General features: G+C 56.3%; 3 protein-coding genes across 5 annotated transcripts; 2 read left to right on the forward strand and 1 right to left on the reverse strand.

Moving 5' to 3' along the window:
• Positions 1-691: 691 nt before the first annotated feature.
• MRPS12 (mitochondrial ribosomal protein S12) lies at positions 692-3,366 on the reverse strand. The gene is made up of 2 exons (XM_017657737.3): positions 3,018-3,366; positions 692-1,365 (listed from the first exon to the last, which is right to left on the reverse strand). Exons 1-2 carry the CDS (start codon positions 3,064-3,066, stop codon positions 995-997), a joined length of 420 nt encoding a protein of 139 aa, XP_017513226.1. The 5' UTR covers positions 3,067-3,366; the 3' UTR covers positions 692-994.
• A 244-nt stretch (positions 3,367-3,610) lies between these two features.
• Positions 3,611-13,079, forward strand: SARS2 (seryl-tRNA synthetase 2, mitochondrial). Its single transcript, XM_037021649.2, has 16 exons — positions 3,611-3,918; positions 6,456-6,551; positions 7,924-7,953; positions 8,499-8,639; positions 8,721-8,775; positions 9,212-9,275; positions 9,447-9,552; positions 10,277-10,324; positions 10,558-10,666; positions 11,003-11,048; positions 11,131-11,218; positions 11,300-11,409; positions 12,074-12,167; positions 12,258-12,350; positions 12,467-12,532; positions 12,615-13,079. Exons 1-16 carry the CDS (start codon positions 3,652-3,654, stop codon positions 12,756-12,758), a joined length of 1,557 nt encoding a protein of 518 aa, XP_036877544.1. The 5' UTR covers positions 3,611-3,651; the 3' UTR covers positions 12,759-13,079.
• A 196-nt stretch (positions 13,080-13,275) lies between these two features.
• Positions 13,276-17,159, forward strand: CCER2 (coiled-coil glutamate rich protein 2). Of its 3 annotated transcripts, none has more exons than XM_037021650.2 (4): positions 13,276-15,121; positions 15,277-15,364; positions 15,685-16,175; positions 16,693-17,159. In XM_037021650.2, the coding sequence occupies exons 1-4, from the start codon at positions 15,077-15,079 to the stop codon at positions 16,723-16,725; spliced, it is 657 nt and encodes a 218-aa protein (XP_036877545.2). In that variant the 5' UTR covers positions 13,276-15,076; the 3' UTR covers positions 16,726-17,159. The 3 variants fall into 3 exon arrangements, with proteins under 3 accessions (XP_036877545.2, XP_017513224.3, XP_017513225.3); XM_017657735.3 differs by having other exon boundaries at positions 16,838-17,159; XM_017657736.3 differs by having other exon boundaries at positions 13,276-14,825; positions 16,838-17,159.
• Positions 17,160-17,203: the final 44 nt, after the last annotated feature.

Below are 17,203 nucleotides of genomic sequence, written 5' to 3' on the forward strand. Positions count from 1 at the left end.
GTGGGGCACAGGGAGGGCTGTGCAACACAAAGACAAGTAGTGATTCTATAGCATCTCACTACGCTGATGGACAGTGACTGTAATGGGGTATGTGGGGGGAACTTGGTGATGGGGGGAGTCTAGTAAACATAATGTTCCTCATGTAATTATAGATTAATGATACCAAAATAAAAATAATAAAAAATAAAAAACCATGGCATTCTCTAAAGGCAAATATATATATATATATATGGATATATACCCAAAGTCACAAAGCAACAAAGAGGTGGAGGCAGGACTTGAAGCCAGGTGTGTGTGTACAAGTCTCAGCATTAACAGAACACAGCAGCCCCCATGTAGGCAGCAGCAGGCCCCATTCAATCCTTTCCATGTCCTTCAACACTGACACTAACATCACTGCTGTTTTTCCCAGGAAGCTCGAGGACAGGGCTTTCCCTGCCTAGGCCCTTGGCCTGCAGCAAAGAACTGGGCCTCGGTGCTACCCAGATGATTCCAATGCTGAAGAGAGAACAGCCATCCATTCACGCACACAATGTGCATAGTGTCTGATTTACTCCTCACCAAACCCAACATGTGGATACAGAGGGGAGCTATTTTCTGGAGCAGGGAACTGAGGCCCTAAGGGGATGCCAATGGCCAAGAGCACAAGAAGGCAAATACCGCACAAAATAAGTTCACGACACACATCACAAGAGGGAGAAGGGAGTGTCTGTTTATTGCAACCCCTTCCCAACAGAGTGCCTTGTCCCAGCAGATGAGGTCCCTCAAGCCAGCCCCCTATACATGGGAGCCAAGGGAGCTGACAAAGGGGTGTCTTTTTCTAACTCACACCCAGGATCCCTATGAGCTGTTGGGTGATTCTGACGGAAGGCGGCTGGATTTGAACCCAGGGTCTGGTGCTTCCATAGCTGGAAGAGCTTCCCAAGGAGATCACAGGGCTTCAGAGAGGAAGGTTCCTGTTCTGTGTGAACCCCAGCCCAGGGCGCCCCTGTGCTCATTTCTTCTTCTGGACATGACCACAGTCGTACTTTCCGCGCACAATAGTGAGCTTGACCCCAGGCAGGTCCTGGGTGCGGCCACCCTGCACGAGCACCACGTGGTGCTCCTGCAGGCTGTGGCCCTCTCCGGGAATAAAGCAGACAGCCTCGCGGCCTGTGCTGAGCCGCACACGGCAGCACTTGCGGTTGGCTGAGTTGGGCTTCTTGGGCTTGCGGGTGAATGTCTGCAGAACGACACCCTTCAGCTGTGGCCGTCCGTCGGTGGGGCCCGGTTTTGAAGGTGGCCACTTTGGAGGCCCCTTTCGGTGCATCTGGTTCAGGGTGGCCATGGGGCGGGTGGCGCAGAGCCGGGGGGCCAGAGTTAGGCCTGGAGAGACACGACCCAGAGGGGAGAGGGGGGTTATTTTTCCAATGAATGGATAATAGTATGTGAAAGGTTCTACTTTAAGCATATACCTAACTCATTTTATTCTGCAAGTAAGGTATTAATTTTAATGTTGTTTAGACATAATAAAAGCAAAGAAACTGACCCTGTGCTGTGTCCAGTTTTATGCACATACTTATGTTAACTCATGCCATCCCCACAGCAGCGCTAGCGGGGTTCCTGGGAGCTGTCACTCCTCCCCTTCCTGTCCCACCCACTTCCAACCTGCCAGCAGATCCTGTCAGCTGAACTTCCAAACAGACCCTTTTCTCCCTCCTTCACTTGCTTCCACTCTGGTCCTGTCCACCCTCACCTCCTGTGTCCTACTCCTCCCAGGTCTCCCTATTCCTACTGTCTGCTCCCCACATGCAGCCAGGGAGACCCTTGGGGACACCTGGGTCAGACAAGGTCCCTCCCTGCTCAGAGCCCTCTTATAAGAGTGCCACTTCACTCAGGGTAAGAGCCAAAGTCCTCTCTGTGGCCCAAGAGGCCCCACACCATCTGCCCCCATTACTTCCCTGACCTCATCCCCCATCTACCTCCTTGCTCCCCCTGGGCCAGCCTATGTCCCCAAACATGCCAACAGAAAGGAGACCCGTGTAGCTGCAGTAAGAGGAAAGAGGTGAGGGAGGGAATATATTTCCAAGGCAGATGGGATTTGCTCACAGGGATGTAGGATGGATGTAGGATGTGAGAAGATTCAAAGACAACTGGATTCTCTTCAACATTCACTGAGCACGTACTGTGTCTTGGCCCCAAAAAGGCAGACACACTGGTTAACTGAGGCAGCCCTTGGCCATGCCCCCTTCGAGCTCCCAGTCCAGAGCTTTGAGGTGCATCGTTTCTCTCTGTTACTAGCACAAATGCCCTTTCATACCCCCTCACTATCTTGGCCCTGCTGTCCATTTCCACATGTTACAGCAGAATCCTCGAAGGGAATGAGACTAGGAATTCCTAGAAGTCTCTCCTAGCGGTGTGCCGTTGAGTAAGACTCTCCACCTCCCGCTGCCTCAGTGTCCTCATCTGTATGGTGGACACCATAATCACATCTCTTTCCTGAGCACTGTGCCTGAGAGGCCACCGTGACATATGCATGTCAAGGTCTCCCAGATTTTGCCCAGCCTTGTGACTCTTGGTGAATGGCAAGCAGAAGGGGCTTAATAAAGGTTTGCAGGATGAATAAGTGAATTAAATGCCTCATAAAAGGAATGGCCTATGAGAGGCACTTGAGGGTAGTGGAATGCGCGAGTTCGTAATAATAATCTCATAAAGTCCCTCTCAGTGTCTGGCACATACCAGGCTCTTTAACAAAAAACAGCTGAATGAATGACTTAAACGCCTTGAATGTCTCACCCACGGGAAGTATTTACTAAGTATTTGATGGAGAAATAAGTAATTGACTGAGACTCTTGGTACCCACCTGACAGAGAAGCCCTCAATGCAACTACATCCCACCTCTTGCCCCGGCACCTAAACTGTGCCAAAACCCGCGGTGTATCCACCCGCGATTAAAAACCCCGATTCCCGCGGGGCTGCCGTCTCAGGGTGGATAACCCTCATTCAGCCTCGTCTCTACGGTTCAAGCCCTCACTTACCATAACTTAAGGACGTGTTGAAGCCACGGAGAAGGCCGGACCAGGACATCCTGCCGTCTCCACAGACGCAATTAGGGGACAAGAGACTCAGAAAGGAGGTGGGGAAAGTGGCCGTAATCGGGCTAGGATCTAAATTTTTCCCTTCCCGTCCTCAGAGATTTCTGGTTAAATCTAAAGAATTTCCCCCGACGTTCTAGCTACAGCTCCGCACGCTGCTAACAGAAAGCCCCTCCATAAATGCAGCTTCGCTCCGAGTAGGTTCTCAAGGACCCAACGTCCCCTGTCCGCAGACAGGCGGTAAAGAGAAACCAAGGAGAGCCTCGGTGGGAGGCTGAAGCACTAGGGCCCAGTGACCTCACCGACCTCAGATACGCCCCTTCCACAGGTTTCCCGGCAACGATTGGCTGGTTCTGCCTCTCGCGCGCTCTTCTTTGGCGGGGCACAGACGACGATTGATCAGTGACAGAGTCAATCTCTACCAACCTTTCTCATTGGACTACTTTTGAGGGACAGGGAGGGGTTTATCCCTTCCAGTGTCTGATTGGCCTGTCCCGAGCAGGGGGCTGCTTTGCAACTGGTCTATACGCGGAGTGGGTGGGACGAAGGGTGGGAGATTCGTTGTCCCTCGTCCAAGATGGCTGCATCCATAGCGCGGCGTTTATGGCCTTGGGTGGCTGGTCGGGGGCTCCGGCTCGGAGGTGCCTGCGCTCACAGCCAGAGCCAAAGGAGAAGTTTCGCTACGGAAAGACAGGACCGCAACCTCCTGTACGAACACGCGCGCGAGGGCTACAGCGCGCTCCCTCAGCTGGACATGGAACCACTGTGCGCATGCCCGGAAGAGGCCGCGCGCGCCCTGGAGCTCCGCAAGGGGGCGCTGCAGCCGGACGACCTGCCCGCGATCGTGAGTGCGCCTGCGCTGGCCCGCGGGCTTGAGGCCTAACTGGGTTTGCAAGATTCTTTCCAGCAGGGGGCGAACTTATTGCAGGAATTTTAGTTCCTGCTCAATTTAGCTAACAGGTGGTGTGCTCGGCATCCACTGATGTGCTGGTTACCCACGTAGTGCTAAGGCCTTACTATCCAGACACCAGTTGTGCGCCTGTTCCATAAAGCGTGCCGAGTACCTCCTTTGCGTAAGGAACTTACTATGTGCAAGCGTCCTCTGTGCTCTGACCTTATACCGGGCCAACCCTAAGGCCACAAAGGAAACTGGAATGCAAATAAGACCGGGGGTCGGGGTGGGGTTTTGAGGATGGGAGGTAGAGCCCTGTACCTGCCCAACAGATTGCAGGCAGTTAGAAATAGGGTTAATTAATAAATAATATCTGTTCTACTGAACAAATATTTAGGGAGAACCTACTGTGTTCCAGGTATTGAAAATAAGATGGTAAGGAATAATTATAAGAATAATAAGAATAGAAGAGCTGGCATTCATATATAATATTAATGCTGGGGACCTAGAACTAGGGTCACCATATTTCTAGGCTTTACTGGGGTTCTGAGGATGGTCCTGTTCTAAGTGCTTAGTACATATTTGCAGCTCCATCATTTAAGTTTCACAACAACCCTATGAGGTAGATGCCATCATTTTTCCCCATTTTATTCAAGAGGGGAAACTGAGGTCCAGAGAAGTTAATTTTTTTAGAAAAATGACATTTCCTCAAAAAATTAAAACAATTTACCACATGATCCAGCAATTCCCCTTCTGTTTATATACCCAAAAGAATTGAAAGCAGGGGCTTGTACACCCGTGTTAATAGCAACATTATTCACAACATCCAAAAGGTGGAAGCACCCCACATATCCACTTATGGATGACTGGATAAACAAAATGTGGTATATATGTACAATGGAATATTATTTAGCATTAAAAAGGGATGAAATTCGGACACATGCTACAATACTGATGAACCCTGAAAACATTGCACCAAGTAAAAATAAGTGTGATTCCAGTCACACAAGATCCCTAGAGCAGTCACATTCATAGAGACAGAAAGTAGAGTGGGGGGTGCCAGGGGCTGTGGGTGGGGGGGTGGGGAGTTAGTGTTTAATGGGCACAGAATTTCAATTTGGGAAGGTAAAGTTCTGAAGATCAGTAATTGTGATGGCAGCACAACAGTGTGAATGTGCTTAATGCCACAGAACTGTACACTTAAATAGTAGCTTAAAATAGTAAATTTTGTCTTTTACCATGATTTCTTAAGAAAGTTAGGTTTAGAATCCTGAATTATTTTAATAACCCACTAATGGATCCTGTCCCGAAGCCTCAAAAACACTTCTTCAGGGCATAAAGCGTGAAGAGGAAAGTGGCACATGGCTCTGCAGGCAATAAGCAAGGCCTGTGATTTGTTCCGGGGGGCCCTGGGAGTCCATAGGTGCTTTCATGCAGGAGAGGGATTGGGTAGGATCTCTAGCTGGATTGGAGGCAGTGAGCCCGAAGGCCCGGAGGTTGGCACAGGGACCCTCATGGGGGATGACAGGATCTGGGGTGGGGCAGGAGGGGGGTGGGGTGAGGGCAGATTTGATGGGTGTTCATGAGGCAGAAAGGTCAGGACGCGGTGTCCGCCAGCAGGGCTGGGGTGGCATCCAGTAGGAGGCTCAGGGCTCTGGGGTTGGGGGTGGGGCTGTCTCTGAGGAGGAGGAGCAGATCTGGCGGGAGATGCTTTTGCTGGAGTCACCTTTGCACATGGTGAGTGTGCAGTGTTGCAGAGGGAGCCACCCAGTGGGTCACAAAGCCCCCTGTGGCCCACTGAGCCCCTTCTGGTTTCCAGCCCCAGACAAGGTGGACAGTGTGATTTGCGCCATTTTTTTTTTAAGGGAGAACTGCAGCCAGAGAGGACAGAGGGGTTTTGCCCAGGGGTCTGGTCTTACAGAGTAATCCTCGGCAGTAGGTGTGTCCATGAAATGAGACCTGGGCGTGCCGGGCCTCTGTCACCCCTCCTGACCCCCTCATAGGAGAGCGCAGGTTCTCTGCATGACAGCCGCATAGGATAGAGATTTCCCTCAAAAGGCAAGTGCTGGCTGGGTCTCAGCAACGTGTTCCTCAGCACCCAGGTCCTTCATCTTCTTGTTCTGTGTTCCTTAGGCTTTTGTCCTGTTAGCTCTCCTCAGAGTCCATCTTTCAAGGTGAGTGAGAAAGTCCAGGACAGGGTCTCATCTTTCAGGAGGTGACCTGGGATTCACACAACTTCCTCTCGTGTTCATTGGTTGACCTTAGGAATATACGCACAAGTAGCTGCAAGGGAGGCCAATAAGGGTGACTTAATTCTGGGCAGCCATGTGCCCCTAAATATCAGGGGTTCCCAGTACCGAAGGGAAGGCGAGCCGTAGGGGTCTGCCCCACCCCACTGCAAGTCCAGGTGGCCATTGGGGTGAGGCTCCATTAAGAAAGGGGCAGGGGACAGTGGCCACTCAAGTCTTTCCTTCTGTGTCCACCCCTAGATTGCAACATGGCAGGAGCTGAGGCAGCTGCGGGAGCAGATCCGGAGCCTGGAGGAGGAGAAGGGGGCCGTGGCTGAGGCAGTGCGGGACTTGCTGGTGAGTGGGAGGGTCCCAGGTGGGCAGGGCTTCCCTGTGTAGATTCAGCCTCAGTTTCCCCCTCACAGTTTCAAGGTGGCTGCTAGAGTGCAGTGTCTCCTCTCTGACTCGGCCAGAGGCAGACAACAGGACGTATTTGGCTTGAGTGCCTTTCTCAGGAGCAGGGAGACCTTTCCTGAAGCAGCCAGCAGAGTCCTCTCTCGTGTCCCCACACAAGACACCCCACACCACACCTGTCATCAGCAGGAGAGAAGGAGTTACTGAAACGAGCTTAGGGCTGCTCAGAGTGTGACCTCGGGCTGGGCCCACACTTCCTGACCTCAGGCTGGCTGGGGTGGGTGAACCCAGTGGGGTAACTGGGAGCAGAGGAAGGGGGGCAGGTGGCCTTGGCTTAGACAGCCAGCAGCATCTGCCACAGAGGGCTGAAAAGCCATCATAAAAGTAATAGGTGACATTTTTTAGTGATCGCTGTGTGCCAGGCTCTGTTCCAGGCACTTTCCTTACCCTCAATCCTCAACACCAGTTCTGTAAGGAAGGAGTGATACAGACCCAATTTACAAGCTGAGGAAACTGAGGTCCTACAAAGGTTAGAATGCACTGGAGTCTCACATCTAGGAAGTGGGAGAGGTGGGATTCACCTGTCCGCTCAGAGGCCTTTCCCAACACTAGTTTCATCTCCCACTGACCCTGTGGGCATGTGCCAGGCCTCAGACTCCTGCATCACAGGCAGGCAGCCAGCAAAAACACAAAATCAATCACAGTTAACGTCCACTGAGTGCGAACTCATCTTCTCAGGGAAGCTGTGCAGCAACCCTGCTGGGGAGTCCTGTTATCATCCCCTGTCACAGGTGGGAGTACCAAGGGGAAGAGGGGGGAAGAGATGTGCCCAAGGGCACACAGCTGGTGGGCACCCAATGTTCAGACCCAGGTCTGCCTCCTTCCCTCTGCTGCTCAGGATCATAGAAGGTTCAGTTATCAAAGGCCATTGGTTTGCAAGCCTCCAAATCCACGCTCAGAGACTTTATCTCCCTGAGCCTCAGTTTTCTCATTTACAGAATGGGGATCACATTGATGCCATCACTGGAGTGGGTAATGAAGAAGCAGGATCATGTGAGAGCCCTCCACACAGCCAGGCACAAGGCTGCACTCAAACAGAGCTATCAGTGTGATTGCTGTTAGGTTATCTGGCCTCCTTCCAGCTTTGCTGATAGAGAAACTGAGGCACACTGTAGAGGACGGTCCCGCCAGGCACTGGAAGAGCAAGGAGTTCAGATCCCCTGGTTCTGTTTGACCTTTCACCGCTCTTCACCCCCACCTCCTCCCCACCCCCAGCTTCATCACCCTAAACACCCCTCTGTCTCTTTCCTACCAGGTAAACCAGGACGGCAGTCACGTACAGCAGGTACTGCGGGGAGTTGATGTCTTGTCCCTGTGGAGGGTGGGCAGGCGCCCTGTCAGGCATGAGTCCTCAGCTGTACATGACAGGAAACAAGAAACAGAATTGGGAAAGAGGGTGGTGAAACTTACAATTGTGGCTTCAGGTGTAGCTGGGTCCAGGTCACGGCTCCATATTTCGTTCTGCTTCCCTCTCATCCCCAGACCAGCTTCCTCCCACTGAGGGAAGGGAGGCAGTGTTGAGCACAAAGAGGACCGCTTCCCTGATGGCTCCAGCCACAGTCCTGGGGCTGATTCTCAGGAGTTTGGCTTGGGTCACATGCCTATCTTTGAGCCAGTCACTGTGGCTGAGGGGATGGAATGTTCCAGCCCAGTAGGCCGGGCCTGAGTCATGTTCCACAGACATGCCATGTGGTGGTGAGGGGAGGTTCCTGAAAGAAAATCCAAGATGTTGGTCCAAAGAGGCAACGAACATCCACCACGGAGGTTCTGCCAGCGAGGGTCAAGGTCACACTGATTGAGGGACCCTCCCCACTCCCTGGCCATTCCCAGGATCCCCAATATCAGCGTCTGCGCACACGTGGCCGGGAGATCCGGAAGCAGCTCACGCAGCTGTACCCCAAGAAGACCCAGCTCGAGGAGCAGTTCTACCTGCGGGCCCTGCGGCTGCCCAACTGCACGCACCCAGAGGTGGTGAGTGCTGCGCTGGGCAGGGGCTGGGGGCGAGGGGCCACCTAGTCCACCTCCCTCGTGACGCCCACCATCTCCCTGCAGCCAGTCGGGGACGAGAGCCAGGCCCGAGTGCTCCGCGTGATCGGCCACAAGCCAGGTAGGCCGCCCTCCCCGCACAGGGGCCCGTCCTCCCGCCTCAGCCGGGCTCTGGCTCTGCCCCGCCCGGCCGGGCTTTCTCCCCGTGTCCAGTGTGTGCTCGTGCATGCGCACACGGGCGTCTCTCTGTCTTGCTCTGGCCGCTGCTGCCCTTGGGACGTCCCTCCCTGATTGCGTGTCTCCTCCCTGGCCTCCCCTCCCTGGCCTCGGCTCCCTGTCTCTGCCTCTGCCTTCCCATCTTTCTCCATCCCTCCTGCTCCTCCCTCCTGGCTCTGCCTTCGCCTTCCTCTCTCCTTCTCCCGTTTCTCTCCCTCCTCGTCTTCCTCTCCCTCCTTGTCTTACTGTTTCCCCACCCGCCCCCTTACCAGCCTGCTTTCCCTCGGTCCCTGTTCGCTGCCTCTGTACCTCTCACCCCATTGCTTTTTGTCCACATCCAGCTTTCTCCTTCCAACCCCGGGGCCACCTGGAAATCGCCGAGAAACTCGACATCATCCGTCAGAAGTGAGCCCCTCTCCCCTCCCACCCCCAGCGGCTGGCTCAGCCCAGGATGCAGCACCGCCAGGGCCACGCCCGGCATGAATGTTTGATGCCAGCCCCCTGCCTGGCAGCTGGGCCTTGAGTCCCCGTCTACCCCCGCCACCTGGCCCACATGTCTGCCTGTCTGTCTCCCAGGCGCCTGTCCCATGTGTCTGGCCACCGCTCCTATTACCTGCGCGGGGCCGGGGCCCTCCTGCAACACGGCCTGGTCAACTTCACACTCAACAAGCTTGTCCACAGGGTATGAGGCGCGACGGGAGGGTGGGAGCTGACTCTAAAGGCTCAAGTGGGTAGGGGGAGGGGCTGCCCCTGCTCCAGGCACTGTCTTCAGAGCTTTACATGTATTACTGACACTTAATTCTTCAATTTAACTTTACTCTTTTAATTTAATTGATGCAACTTAATGAGGTAGGAGATACTGCTATCCCTACTTCAGAGGTGGAGAAATTCAGGCCTAGAGAGGGGTCGGCTAGCCCACAGTCTCACGGCCGGAGCACCTCACCTCCTGCCTGTAGTGTGGAGGGAGTGTGGGGAAATGCCTCACCTGTTAAAACTGGAGGGGTTGGCAGGGGCTGAATGCCTGGGACTTTGGTCATGGCAAGGGCTGCAGACATTTTCTGAGAGCACTAGGGAACCTGGAAGGCTTTAAGCAGGGGGAAGGTCACGGTCAGATCTATGCTTTTGAACTACACCTCCGGCTGCCCCACGTGGAATGACCTGAGTGAGGAGACCATCAAGTGCCAGCAGAAAGGGCCTAGTGACAGGGACACCAGGGCCTTAGGGCCAGCTCCTAGCCCACTGTGCAGGCCCTCCTCCACTTCCTCTGACGTAGAATGGACTCTGGGATGACAAGGAAAAGCCGCTGGCCCATTCCACAGTGTCCTTTTCCAGGCCTGAGATTGGGGCCTGGAGGGGGTCTTGGCCATCCATGCTCCTCACCCCATTCCCCTTCCCTCCCCCTATAGGGCTTCACCCCCATGACGGTGCCAGACCTTCTCCGAGGAGCTGTGTTTGTGAGTGAGGATCCCCTGCTTCCCACACTCCTCTGCGTGTCAGGCCCTGTTCTGGGGGCCCCAGGCCGGGAGGCCAGCCTGTCTCCCCTGAAGAGACTGCTCTGGGCTGGGTTGAGGGAGTCAGACCATTGCAGGGAGGCCAGCACGATTCCAGATGCTTCCAGGGGAGAAGTAGGAGTTGTGACTGTAAAATGGAAGAGGCCAAGGTCACCTGTCCCCTGACCTCTCCCTAGGAAGGCTGTGGGATGACACCCAACACCAACCCATCCCAAATTTACAACATCGACCCCTCCCGTTTTGAAGACCTCAACCTGGCAGGGACAGCAGAGGTGGGGCTTGCCGGTGAGCACCAGCCTGGAGGCAGGAAGCGGGCGGGAACACCTCCCGGGTCCTCAGAGCAGGAGGGATGGTAGGGGAACCACTGGAAGCCTTGGAGGTGTCTCGGCCACCTCAGGGCCAGCATACAGTCGTGTAGGCTATTCACTGTACAACAGTACAGGAGGATCCAGCCACATGCCTGGCATGAGGTTGCATCCCCCAGGGGATACCTTTTCTGATACTAGCCCAGGGCCTGTCACCCCAGACATCACCTGGCACAGGGCACAAGTCAGAAGGCCTGGGGCTTCCTGTGAGTGGATGGTGGCCCTGACTGACCCATCCTGTCCCCCTTCCTCTCAGGCTACTTCATGGACCACTCCGTGGCCTTCAGGGACCTGCCCATCAGGTGACACCCAGCTCCTTGAGACCTTAGCCCCACCTTGACATTCCCTCTGCCCTCCCTGACCCCACCTCCCTGCTCCCCACAGGATGGTCTGTTCTAGTACCTGCTACCGAACGGAGACACACAAGGGGAAGGAGCCGCGGGGGCTGTATCGAGTCCACCACTTCACCAAGGTTGGTGCAGCCAGGCCTGGGAAGGGAGGCTCACCCCAGCAGCCCTGGGCCTCCTGACCTGCGCCCTGTGCCCTGCCCCAGGTGGAGATGTTCGGGGTGACGGGCCCTGGGCTGGAGCAGAGCTCGTGGCTGCTGGAGGACTTCTTATCCCTTCAGGTGGAGATCTTGACGGAGCTGGGCTTGCACTTCAGGTGTGGAGGGTGGGACACCGGAAGTGGAGGGCCTGCTCGGTGCTCTGTGTCTTTAAAGTTCTCCACTCCCTCCCCATCTGCCCCCTCTTCCTGCGTTAGGATTATATGTCGGGTGTCTGCGTGTCAGTCTAAGGTCCTGTATGGGATCACAGGATGGTTACAGCAGAGGCAGCACAGTGTCCCCCAGTGAGACCCAAGCCCCTTCCCTCGGTTGCTCCCATCCCAGGGGAGCAGCGTCATCTGCATGTCAGCCAAGATGGCTTTTCACCCACCAGGGAGACAGAGTGGGGAGGGAGGACACACTGTCCCCTTTAAGGCCGTGACCCCACTTCCTCTCCCCAGTCATGACACCTAGCTTTCAGGAGAGGCTGAGAAATGCTTTTTCCTGGGTGACTCATCACACAAACCTGGGGGGCTGTTAGAGCAGGTGAGTGGCCGTGGTGAACAGCCTGGAGGCCTAGCCACTGGCCCCTTCTCCATGTTTCACCTCCGTCACCACCTCCTGCCTCATCTCTTCCCCTTTGCCACTGTCACCTCCTCCCTTTTTAACTTCCATTTTCCTGTTTTTTGGCTGCCTTCTCTTCCATGGCCTGTTTTTTCTCCCTCCTCCTCCTCCTTCCCCTCCACCTGCTCACCTTTGCTGTTCCTTTCTCCTCGGCTGCAGAGTCCTGGACATGCCCACCCAGGAACTGGGCCTTCCCGCCTACCGCAAGTTTGACATTGAGGCCTGGATGCCAGGCCGCGGCTGCTTTGGTGAAGTGAGCCCCTAGCCTGGTAGGGGATGCAGGGAGGGAAGAGGAGATCCCCCCCCATCAGCTGATCCCCTTGTCACCCTTCCCCACATCCAGGTCACCAGTGCTTCCAACTGCACGGACTTCCAGAGCCGCCGGCTGCACATCATGTTCCACACAGAGGCCGGAGACTTGCAGTTTGCACACACAGTGGGTTCCACACCCTCGCCCACCTTCCCTGGTGTCCCCACCCCCCAGGCCCATACCACCTCAGCCCCGCCACTGGGCTGAGGCAGCGCCCAGGTCTGAGCATGCCTCTCTTCCAGGTGAATGCCACAGCCTGCGCTGTCCCTCGCCTCCTCATTGCCCTCCTAGAGAGCTATCAGCAAAAGGTGAGGATGTGGATTGTCCCAAAAAGGCAGAGGGTGGAAAACCGGGGCAGTGGCCACATCCTGACGCCTGCTCTGTCCCCAGGACGGCTCAGTCCTCGTGCCCCCTGCCCTCCAGCCCTACCTCGGCACCGATCGGATCACTGCCCCCACCCACGTTCCTCTCCAGTACATCGGCCCCAACCAGCCCCAGAAACCCAGGCCTCCAGGCCAGCCAGCCCTGAGCTGAGACTGAGCAGCAGCGGCCAGCAAGGATTTCACCGCCTCCTGGGGCTCGGAGCCCTGTACACATGGGGCTTGTTTTCTTGAGCACATCTTGGCCATATGCATTCCTCTGTCAGCTCCATGCCTGCGCCCCTGGGCCCCAGAGTCCACCTTTCTTACTTCTTCAGAATCAGTGAGTGACGCTGTTGTCACTGAGGTCCCAACCTGCACTGGAAAGTAGGACATCTGGGGACTTGGAGAGCATAGAGATGGGGGGAAGGAGGGGAAGAGGCCACCATCCCTCTCTCCCTCAGCACTTCACAGAAAGTCCCCAATAAATGGTAAGAACAAAGGCCTTTGTAGATCTGTGAGCAAGGGACATGGGCCTGGCCAACTTGCAGGGGATGCTGGAAATTGGTCAGGGAAGCTAAATATCATCAGAAAGTCTGTGGCAGCAGGGACCACGGCTGGAAGGAGCCAGCACCCCTAGAGCACATGGCGAGGAGTTTGGGGGCTGCTGGGGCCTCTCCCTTTGCTCTGAGAAAAGTGGCAGCTGGCGCTAACCTCAGCATTAGCTTCCCCCCTCGGTCCCCAGCTCCAGGTAGGGGTCCAGGTGGCCGCACAAACTCAGTGAAGCTAGAATTCGCGCCTCCCACGTAGGAGTGCCCAGCTCAGCACCTGGGGCTGCTTTGCCAGCTCATCAGGCCACAGCCCCTGCGGCATCCTCGCCTCTTCTACCACATCCACATCCAGTTCTTCAGACTCTAGTAGCTCCTACAAAGTATTTCCAGAACCTGCCCTTGGCTGTCTTGCCCTGGGCCCCTCGCTGCTCCCATCCATCGTCATCTTCCCTTTGGAGAGTCCCAACAGCCTCTTCACTGCCTCGTTGCCTCCACTCAAAGGCAGAGGGATCCTGTGGACATCTGTGCCGGGTCACAGCCCTTCCCTGCTCGGAGACCTCCTGCAGCCCCACCTCACTCTGGAGAGTCACCACTGTGGCCCACGAGGCCCCACACGATCTGCCTCCCTGCCCCTTTCAACTCACCTCTCGCCTGTCCTGCTCCAGCCGCCCAGACCCCCTGTGCTGTCCCAGCTTCACACATTCATTCCTGACTCAGGCCTGTGCACCTGCTCCTCCCCTACATCTCATGATGGCCTCCATTTGATCGCTCAGGTCTTAGCCCAAACATCACGTCCTCAGAGAGGACCTCCCTAAACACCCTGCTTTCCCAGTAAAGTAAAAACCCCAGCACAAAGTATCACGTGGCACACCACAAGCCTGCCTCCTCCCTTGTGTAACGTGTATTTGTGTATTATCTGCCTCCCCCCTTCTCAAATGTCCACTCCAAGAGGGCAGGGAGTTCTTCCGCAGCTGTACCCCCAGGATCTGGAAGAGAGCAGGTACTCGGTGAAATTCCTGGCGCCAAGGGGCTCAGAACTGCGCAGCTCCCGGTGCAGGCTCTGCCTCAGTTTCTAGTCACCTACTCCTCACTGGCGAGCCTCACCTGTGGAGTGGGCCAGGGTGGGCAGGCTGTTCCACAGATGAGAAAACCGTTCTTAGACTAAGCAGTTGTTCCAGGGCTGCATGGCTGGGACTCAGATTCAGGCAGAGCCCAACCACTCCCTTTGAGGAGGTAGGTTTATGAGACCCATTTTCCAGATGGGAAAACTGAAGCCAAGGAAGGGAAGAAATTGCCTGAGGTTGGTCTGTAAGTGGCTGCCTCTGGTTTCAAACCCAGGTCTGCCTCCCAGTGCAGCCTCAAGCTCACTGGACCTTGTTTCTCTGCGGAAACCCTCCATCCTTGCTGGTGCTCAGGCCCGGGAGCTGGAGGGAGCGGGTGCAGGGTGTGGGTCCCCATGAATAATTGAATTGAGGGTCTCAGGCAGTTGTCCACCCTGCAGCTGTCGCCTGGCTAAGAGCAGGGAGGGGACGGTGGTTACATCACTTTCCTGTGGGGCCAAGGAGCAGGTTATAAGGAGCTGCTGCCCAAGCCACACAACACTGAGCACCCTGGCACAGACGCCCCACCATGCAACACTGGGCCCACCTCGCTTCTGCTGCCCCTGCTCCTGGCTCTGCTGTTGGGGGCAGGTGAGTGCCAGAAATGGGGGGGAGGAGTGGCTAGGCAGCCAGCCTGAGAACAAGGACTTTGGTGACCCAGGCGGGGGGCAGTTCACCAGTGGGGTGGATCTGGAGACCTCATGGGCTGACCTTCCAGGTGGGGACAGGGCACCTGGCAGGTGGGCTGGGAAGGGGATGTGTGGGACTTGGGGACCCCCTTGCAGCTGGGATCAGCACCAGACAGTGACTGGGTCCCAAGCCCAGCACCATCTCCTTCCTCCATGGACCCTGCTGCTCCCTTGGTGCCCAGATCCTCCAAGGAGGAGGTGAGGAGGGGACCCCTTGCCTTGCCTCATCTCCCGGGGCCCCCGGCCCTCCTTGCCCAACCTCCTCCATGGTCATCTCCCCACCAAGCCTCCAGTTGTAGTTATTCCCAGTACCTGCCCTGTCCACAACCTCCCCTCTGGCCCTTCACCCCCAGCTGACCCGCTGTCTGGCAGAGGTGGTCACAGAGGCGCTGACGCTGGGGCAGGCCCAGAGAGGCCCCTGCATGGCTCTCCTCCACAAAGGTAAGGAGGGCCAGGACCCCAGCTCCTCTCAGGAGCCTCCACCCCACCCAGGGCTGCATGGAGGAAGGGGGTATCTTGGTCTTATCCCAGAGCCCTCTTGCCTGGGCTGGCATGGCACTGCCTGCATGTCCAGCCTGGCCCAGCCCCACCCTGGGGCTCCCTGCAGAGGTACCAGATGGGGGCAGAGACTGTCCCTGAGACCTGGCCCTCCTCTCCCAGTTCCAGGCAGCCCTCCTGTGGGACCTCGGGCAGGCCCCAGAAGAGCCCTCAGGTCTCAGTTTCTGAGTTTGCTGACAAAGAGTGTCCTCTCTTTCCACCAGAGATGTGTGAGACAGAGCCCTACAGCTGTGCGTCCGCCAAGGAGAAAGGCCTACTGCTTGGGGATTTCCAGAAGCGAGAGCCCGGGAAAGCAAGGTCCAGCCAAGAGGTGAGGGAGGAGGAAGAGGCAGCAGAGAGAACCCACATGTCCAAGGTGTGGGAGCAGGCCACCCACGAGCAACCCCACAGCCCACGCCGCCAGGAGGAGGAGGCAAAGAAGAAGAGGGCGCCTGTGGATATCTTTGAGGGCCTGTGGAAGCGGCATCTAGAGGGGGGAGGAGGGCCCCAGAAGCGAGTGGCAGAGCAGGCCAGTGACGAGATGGCCCAGTTTGAGGTGAAGGGCGTGCGGGTGCTCAGCAAGGGCCACAGCCTGTGGCAGGGGGCCGAGGCAGGTCGGGGAGAGAGGCACAAGGACTCCCCGCGCCACCAGCATCCCCAGCAGCCGGAAGCTGAGCCCAAGCGGAAGGAGAAGGAAGAGGCCTCGGAGAGGGAGGTGAGTGGGAGAGGAAGCAGGGGAGTGGGGCAGTCCAGATGTCAGTGGGATTCTACCAAACAACTACCAGTGTTGGGCAATAAACAGCAAGACCCACCACAGCTGGGTCAGGGTGACCAGGACTGACACCAGGATAGGTAGCGGCACCCAAGCAAGGCCTCCACTTGACCAAGACAGCTTCCACAGTGAGAGGATGGGGGCCCAGATGGCCGCCACTGCTGCACAGGCATGTCTGGGTCAGCCACTGCTGCAGTTCACACCGAGCAAAGTGGCTAAGTGACTGTTGTTGTGGTAAGTGGCTGTTGTGCCTGGTTCACTAGAATGTAGGTGGACTTCATTACTGAGTCATGAAAAGTAAGATGTAAGCAGGATTGGTGGCAATACCCAAATGGCCAGCCCCTCACAGATGGGTCGGGACCCCTGAGCTGGGCACTTGTGCTAGTCCTGTCTGCTGCTGTTGGCCGTGGCAGTCCACATAAGCCTCACCGGTGGTCACGCTGGCCAACGTAACTTCCAGGGTAACCACTGTGGTCCCCACAGTCCACGGTAACCAGGATGACAGTTGGCTGCACCATATGAAGCGACATGGCCCACGTGCAGGGGTGGCTACTGAGGTGCCCGCCCTTGGAGTGTGCTGACCACCCTACGTCCGGTCCCACCAGGAGCATGATCTGGAGCGGCTAGAGCACGTGAGAGAGGAGCTGAAGAAGGCCACGGAAATACTGGAGGAGGAGATTCGAAGGAAGGGCTGAGCTCTGACCTCCTGTCCTTCCTGACACACCCAGGGCTCAGAACTGCTGCCCCCAAAGCCCCCTAGCACCCCGCTCCACTCCCACGCTGCAGGGGTCGGGAGAAGGGAACCAGGCCTGAGGGGCCAAGCCCAAGCTGGGTACAGAGGCTGGGCTCGGCCTGACCTAGGAAACACCGATGCATGCATGCAGCCCACCCCAACCCTTCCAAGTGAATAAAGCAGAAAGAAAACCACCATGGCTCATTGTGTCCCACTGATTAACTGGAGGATGGAGAAA

Source organism: Manis javanica, chromosome 17, assembly GCF_040802235.1.
Source record: "Manis javanica isolate MJ-LG chromosome 17, MJ_LKY, whole genome shotgun sequence".
In the NCBI taxonomy this organism is placed as follows: Eukaryota; Metazoa; Chordata; class Mammalia; order Pholidota; family Manidae; genus Manis; species Manis javanica.